The sequence below is a fragment of the Ziziphus jujuba genome, chromosome 1, assembly GCF_031755915.1.
Source record: "Ziziphus jujuba cultivar Dongzao chromosome 1, ASM3175591v1".
NCBI classification, from domain to species: Eukaryota; Viridiplantae; Streptophyta; class Magnoliopsida; order Rosales; family Rhamnaceae; genus Ziziphus; species Ziziphus jujuba.
The window spans coordinates 16,670,053-16,677,313 of record NC_083379.1 but is presented as its reverse complement, the minus strand read 5'-3'; the positions used below and the strand labels follow the sequence as shown (position 1 = coordinate 16,677,313).

The 7,261-nt window shown below is 32.2% G+C and overlaps 3 protein-coding genes across 3 annotated transcripts; all 3 read left to right on the top strand.

The window, feature by feature from the left end:
• Window positions 1–873: 873 nt before the first annotated feature.
• LOC112491255 (uncharacterized) lies at window positions 874–1,607 on the top strand. The gene is made up of 2 exons (XM_025072537.3): window positions 874–948; window positions 1,043–1,607. The coding sequence occupies exons 1-2, from the start codon at window positions 928–930 to the stop codon at window positions 1,475–1,477; spliced, it is 456 nt and encodes a 151-aa protein (XP_024928305.1). The 5' UTR covers window positions 874–927; the 3' UTR covers window positions 1,478–1,607.
• A 1,565-nt stretch (window positions 1,608–3,172) lies between these two features.
• Window positions 3,173–3,886, top strand: LOC107419368 (uncharacterized). The gene is made up of 2 exons (XM_025068429.3): window positions 3,173–3,269; window positions 3,399–3,886. The coding sequence occupies exons 1-2, from the start codon at window positions 3,240–3,242 to the stop codon at window positions 3,843–3,845; spliced, it is 477 nt and encodes a 158-aa protein (XP_024924197.3). The 5' UTR covers window positions 3,173–3,239; the 3' UTR covers window positions 3,846–3,886.
• Window positions 3,887–5,265: 1,379 nt separating this feature from the next.
• Window positions 5,266–7,054, top strand: LOC107420858 (polyubiquitin). The gene is made up of 2 exons (XM_016029925.4): window positions 5,266–5,424; window positions 5,936–7,054. The coding sequence occupies exon 2, from the start codon at window positions 5,936–5,938 to the stop codon at window positions 6,851–6,853; it is 918 nt and encodes a 305-aa protein (XP_015885411.1). The 5' UTR covers window positions 5,266–5,424; the 3' UTR covers window positions 6,854–7,054.
• Window positions 7,055–7,261: the final 207 nt, after the last annotated feature.

Here is a 7,261-nt window from a genome sequence, read left to right as displayed (position 1 = left end):
ACGGAGGAAAAAAAATACCAATTGAAATTCGTATGTGTATGATCTATCGCAAATCCAAAATTGCTCTTGCTTTTGAATCTCTCTTTTTTTTTTTCTTTTTTTTTTTTTCCTTTTCTTGGAAAGCTCTTTTTTATTATTATTATTATTTCGGTAAGTTATTGCTCTTGAATCTTTGATGGAAAAAGGTGCATAGCACTATTTACCTACTTTTTTTTTTTTTTTTAACAGACTTTTACTATTGAGCTTAATTGAGTTATGATGTTCAAATAATGGTAACTTAATGTTCTTATAAAATTAAACATTAAAATATAAAATAATAGGCCTATTCCACGTATCACTATGTCACTATATTGGTACATAGCCTAAAAGAAAAGATATATTATTATTATTATACAAGAAGGCAGTATCAAAAACAATAGTCTTGGGCCAGTACACAGCCCAAATTTAAAATGAGTTTTTATTGAATACTTTTGTGTAGGATGGGGGAGAGATTCCGGGGTACTTCCATGAAATTCTTGTAGAAACAGAGTCAATATTTCAAATTATATTCAGTAGCTGTGAAAGGAACAATTAATACAAAGGCACAGCAATTTTGGCCAAAAAAGAAAGAAATAGTCATAACCTACCATGGCAATATCCGTTTGTTTCTTTCACGCATATTTACTCTGTTTTCATTTTTTCAATATTTTTTATGTGATTTTGTTAAGCACAACTAAACAAGCATGCATGAAAGAAACATGTTCAACATCCAAATTACATTTAACCTTCCTCATGCATCCCGATAAAGCTATAGCTACCTAGCTAGCATGAACAACATCTATATAAACAAGCTAAAACACCCCAACTTTTTAACTAAAAATTAACATTGTTTACCCATATAATTTAATCACCTTCTTACTCACTTCCCTGCCTACACAAATTAACCATATGGATCCAGCAGAGCCTCAGGTGGTTTCTAGTATATATTTTTGTTCCTAATTCCTTCTCTTTTTCTAATGATGTTGGAAACTAATAATGAAATATTTGGCTTTCAACTTTGCAGGTGATCCGGATCGAACTAATTTGGTACGGCAGGCCAGTAACCAGCATTAACATCTCGGTTGATGAAACAGTTATGGAATTGAAGAAGAAAATAGAGGCAAACAATGCAATTGGATTGGTAGCGGAAAAGCAAGAGCTTCACTTCAATGGGCAGTCACTGAAAGACGAAATGAAGCTGGAACACTACGAAATTCCAAACGATGCTACCATCACTGTGTTTACCAAAATACAAATATCTGTGAGGAAAGACAGGGTCTCCTATCCTTTTGATGCACACAACGGCATGACTGTGGGTGACCTCTACAACATGGTTTCTGCTCAATTTGGCAAGCCTACTGATAAGATCGTGCTCGATTTGGCAGGAGAGTTACTTGTCGATGAACATAGGCTTCTTAGTGCTGTTGATTTTGATGGTAGTGAAGTATATTTTAATTGACATATATGTAGTAGCTTATTTGGATGGATTATAGAGGCGTTGAATTATCTATCTTTAGCTTAATGTGGTATTTAGGATTAGGAATGAGTATGCATGTCCTATGGTCAATAAATGTAAGGTGTAATTAATAAAGAATAATAAGATTTAAGTTTTAATTAAATATTGTAAAATTTATATAATTACCACTTTTTAGCCAAAAAAAACTTTGGGGCTTAATTAAGACATTCTACTTAACAACATAAATCTGAATGAGCCACACATTTTAATTTTAAATGAAAATCTATACAGGATAACAAAGCTCTGAACTCAACCTTAGTTAAGAGCTACAATAATTCAATTAAGTATAGCTTAGTAATAGTTAAGTCGGGCTAATTGTTGAGGTGCCCCACCCCTTAGGATTAGGAATGAGTATGCTTGTCCTATGGTCAGTAAATACAAGGTGGAATTAATAAATAATGAATAAAACTATTTGAGATTTTAACTAAATAATATTAATGTCCTTATATATAAATGACATTCACCATCTCATTGATGGCATGGCACTCAATAAACTTATAATTACTGCTTGCGCTTCTCATAGAATGTCAGAATATTGCACAACATTGAGGAAAATCAACAAATAGTTGGTGGGAAGGAATTGTTCTGTTACTTTCAAGGTTGTCTTGCCAAGATCATCTAATGGCTATTCTTAAAACTTTGGGGCTTAATTGTGACATTATATTTAACAAAATAAACCCGAATGCACCACATTTTAATTAAATGAAAATCTAACAAGCTTTGCATAGATTTTTTTCTTTTTTTCTTTTTTTTTTTTTTTGGGGCTGAAAGGGTTATATTAACCAAAAAAATTGAATGAATAAGCTGAGGCTACAACTTTCTCATAAAACTATAATTCCAAGGAAAAGGTAAACACGTGCAACGAATTCATTAATTTTGTCCCTTATATTGTGCATAACTTGCTGTAGAATTTATACAGCCATTGCTACTGCTCCACTGTTAAAAGTGGTAAATTACATGTACGTTCATTACTGTGTTGAGTAACAAAGCTCTTAACTCAACCTTAGTTAAGAGCTTCGATAATTAAATTACGTATTGGGGTTGGTAATAGTCTGAACTTGAGCTAATTTGGAGATGCTCCACCAACACAAACTGTATCCGCGCAAAAATCATGTTAAAATTTCACTATTTTTATTTTTGGTGAGAAAAAGAGTTAAAAAAAAAATTCTATTTTTTTAAATAAATTATATTTTTAAATTAAAAAAAGAAATTATATTGTTAAATATGTTGGAAACTAGCTTGCATTCTTTTTGTATCTGATCTTTGTGGCCATAAAAAAATATTGTATGCATGGTCCAGTATTGTCACAAGTACTGTGTTTGTTATTACTGTGATCACATTTAATTTGTGGGGTCATCAATTGATGAGATGAAAAACCAACATTAGCCTATATTTTAGTGAGGCAATTACTATATATAAATTAATTAGAGCTCAAAATATGCAAATTATATATTCTCAAGCTATATAAATGCATTTACTCTTATTACCATCCGCATAATCATTATGTTTATGTGACTTTGAAACAAATCATGCATGCATTGAATTGAAACGAATATATTCATCAAATTTACATTTACTTTACCCTTTATATTCTCACAACCATTAGCTAAACAAGAATAAACAAACATCAATTTTCTCCTCAAAAATAAAAAATACCCATCTATAATATATTTCCACCTTTTAGTACTTCTCCAAAACCAACCTTATGGATCCTCCATCACCAGAAGAGCCGGAGGTATATATATTATATATATTACATATATTACATATTAAAATTTCTAGAACCTTTGTTAATTTGTATTTTTTTTTTTTTTGGTGTTAATTGGAAAATTAATTAATAAAATCGTTTTTGATATTTTGGCAGATGATTGAAGTCAACATCGAATGGATTGGTGCGCCATGTTCATATCAGATTCGTGCTGATGCAAAAGTTAGGCAATTGAAACAAAAGATTAAGGATGAGTTTATTATTGGACTACCAATCAGAAAGCAAGACCTTGAGTACAATGGGGAATGGCTAGAAGATGACCGTACGTTGGAAGATTATGAAATTCCTTCGGAAGCGACCATCAACCTGGTTAGGAAAATTGACCTCTTTGTGTTCAAACACGGCGTGGACGTAGACCATACCCTCTTGGTCAATGAAACCATCACTGTGGCCAAATTGAAGGAGATTATTAGGGAATATTTTGGTGAGCCTAATATTACCAGGTTGTACGACGATCTTAATAATACATTTCTGGATGATAATTTGTCTCTGAGTGATTATGGAATCACTGAAAGATCTGAAGTTACCTACTTTGTAGATTGAATATGAATATTAGCTATATTTATATATAATAATAATAATATGCATGGTGAAGGGGGAAAAAAAAAAAAAATATATATATATATATATATATGTAATAAAATGTTAGAATAAGGTAGGATTAGGTGTGGTCTACCAATTGAGTTTGTAAAATAGATTATGATTTATGAGGATATAATTTCTATCCAAATTAATGATATTGATATGCTAATGTTAGTTAAAATCCAAAAATGTTTATATATATATATATATTTTATTTTTTTTTTCTTTTAAAAAAAGGAAAAAGTATAATGGGCCATATGGCTGGGCATGATGTTAAACAGGCCGAGTTGAACAGGGTCCAATTTCGGAGGAAGAAGTCAATTTTGGGAGAAAACAGAAATCTGCGATGTTGACAGATTTAACGCCCCGTTTTAACGGATGTAATGGGCAGCGAAGAATGACGATAATGGATGTTAATATTGGGGTTAAGTAACAGTGTTATCCGACATGCGCTGGATATGGCCATATGACAAATGAGAAATGCTTGCAGCACACGCCCCATTCACTGGCATCTAACGAGTGTTTTTTAACTTTTTTCAAAATCAAGATGCAATTTCCATAAAAAGATTGCTCATTAATTTTACAACTTATTGACATATCATCGTCGGATCCATTTCCGTATAAAAAGCTTCTTTCACTTTTGTTTTTTCTAATTTTTTTTTTTTATCTCACATGTATATTTTTGAAGTATTATATAGCATATCCAATTTAATTATAAAATTGATATTCATTCTATATCTTTAACTAAAACAAAATAAATATTTTAATATAATAAAAATTTTTATACATTTCTCTTTTCAACTTAACCATTTTTGTTTATTTAATAACTAAAACTATAATAAATTTATATAATATAATTATAAAACTAATACTATTTAAAAATTAAAATAATCAATAAAATTTGATAAATTAATAAATATATATCATTAATTAATTAAATATGTCAATTATGTATTTTATTTTTTTTTTAAATTAGAATCTTTTAATTTTTTTATTAAGCTTCTCTTATTTTTCATTCCTACAATATTTTTTTTTTATTAAATTATATTACTTTGATAAATCTATTAATAATTTATATTTTTTATTTTAATTAAAAATAAATAAATAACTATCAAATATTATAGTTTTATTTATTTTAATTATAAAATAAATTAGCATTGCATTGTAAAAGAAATGAATGGCAGTTTCATAATATATACCCAGTTCCACATAGCTTTTGTTTTAATTAAAATATACTTTGGTTTTTGTAAAAAGTAATAGATGTTGGAAAGAACGAGTGGATGAGCGGATGTCTGAGCGTAATTAGCACTTATATATTCCAAAACTTGCCGTGTAAACGAGTGCGTGACACCTCATCCTAAACACGCGTCATGATTCTATTAGACCTCTTTTGCAAGTTGGAATCTCCAATTGGCCATCGCCGTAGTAGGGTCGACTATTTCGTCCTATAAATAAAGCCCCAGAGCCCGTGAGTAATCTTCACTTATTTCACAAATCAATTTCAGGGAATTCTTTCGAGCTTTTCAATCACTCTCTCAAGGTATCTGCTTCTTTTTTCCATTTTTCCATTCCGTCTCTCTGCAAAATTTTCTTTTATTTGTTTGTTGCCTTTGGAAGATCTAGGTATTCAGATGGAAAATTGAATTTCTTTTTTCTTTGATTTTATTATATTAAAATTGGCCCTGATTTGATTAGATTAGATTAGATTTTTCTTATCGAGACGATGATTTTCAATTGGAAAATAAAAATTAAAAAAAGGAATTTGAAAATTTTGCAGTTTGATTTCCTTTTGTATTAGAAAAACAAATCGATTGATTCGCTATTCGTCGTGAAATTTATGATTCTAATTTCGACTATGCCTCTAATTTGATGGATTTGAAATCTTATACATGAATTTGTTTCAGATCTGATAGATTTTCTTAAATCTGTTTTTGAAATTCTTTTAAAAAATCCCTTCTATTAATTGATTTTCTATAGATCGATTATTCATTTGTAGATCTGCATTGGATTTTTTTTATTTAGGGTTCTAATTCTGGTTTTGTCATCCATAGATGCAAATCTTCGTCAAAACCTTAACCGGCAAGACCATCACTCTCGAGGTCGAGAGCTCTGACACCATCGACAACGTCAAAGCCAAGATCCAGGACAAAGAGGGAATTCCCCCAGATCAGCAAAGATTGATCTTCGCAGGAAAGCAACTAGAGGACGGTCGTACCCTAGCCGACTACAATATCCAGAAGGAGTCAACCCTCCATCTGGTTCTCCGTCTACGTGGTGGCATGCAGATCTTTGTTAAGACTCTCACCGGCAAGACCATCACCCTTGAGGTCGAAAGCTCTGACACCATCGACAACGTCAAGGCTAAGATTCAAGATAAGGAAGGTATTCCTCCAGACCAGCAGAGGCTAATCTTCGCCGGAAAACAACTTGAGGACGGTCGTACACTTGCTGATTATAACATCCAGAAGGAGTCCACCCTCCATCTTGTCCTTCGTCTCCGTGGTGGCATGCAGATATTCGTTAAGACCCTCACAGGAAAGACTATTACCCTTGAAGTAGAAAGCTCTGACACCATTGATAATGTGAAGGCCAAAATCCAAGACAAGGAGGGTATACCCCCGGACCAGCAGAGGTTGATTTTCGCTGGAAAGCAGCTTGAGGATGGCAGGACCCTTGCTGATTACAACATTCAGAAGGAGTCAACCCTCCATCTTGTGCTGCGTCTCAGGGGTGGCATGCAGATCTTTGTGAAGACTCTCACTGGAAAGACCATCACTCTGGAAGTGGAGAGCTCTGACACTATTGATAATGTCAAAGCTAAGATTCAGGATAAGGAGGGTATCCCACCAGACCAACAGAGGTTGATCTTTGCTGGAAAGCAGTTGGAGGATGGAAGAACTCTGGCTGATTACAACATTCAGAAGGAGTCCACTCTTCATCTTGTCCTCCGTCTTCGTGGTGGTTTCTAGGCAGCGACATTGGTTGGGTATTTCTGTGGTTTATGAATATGGATAATATGAAGTTTAGACCTTGTGCTTTTATCTTGGTGGCTCTTCTGAGGCCTTTAAATAATGTTTTAGTACTTTTGTAATATTTTTCCTATGTCCTATTGATGTATGCATTTATTAGACTCAAGTCTATTTCCTAATTTACGTTTTGATGTTCTTCCATATTATCTTTGTGTTTTTAGACATTTCTAATTTGTTTGATTTTCTAATTCAAAAGTTGATGGCATATTTTAAAAAAAAAAAATTTGAAGTCAATATCGAAGTATATTATGGCTGTGTTCAAATCTAGTAGCTTAATCTGTTTGCTTTGTTACTCTAGTTTGTATGGTCAGTTGGAGAGAAGATGTAATACGTTGGGTTAGTTGGTCT

What these genes read in the sequence shown, in the direction of transcription:
- LOC112491255 (XM_025072537.3), top strand. Translation starts at nt 928, where the DNA reads ATGGATCCAGCAGAGCCTCAG. An exon ending in TGGATCCAGCAGAGCCTCAG is followed by an intron (nt 949 to 1,042) that starts GTGGTTTCTAGT and finishes TCAACTTTGCAG; the next exon opens with GTGATCCGGATCGAACTAAT.
- LOC107419368 (XM_025068429.3), top strand. Translation starts at nt 3,240, where the DNA reads ATGGATCCTCCATCACCAGAAGAGCCGGAG. An exon ending in CATCACCAGAAGAGCCGGAG is followed by an intron (nt 3,270 to 3,398) that starts GTATATATATTA and finishes ATATTTTGGCAG; the next exon opens with ATGATTGAAGTCAACATCGA.
- LOC107420858 (XM_016029925.4), top strand. Translation starts at nt 5,936, where the DNA reads ATGCAAATCTTCGTCAAAACCTTAACCGGCAAGACCATCACTCTCGAG.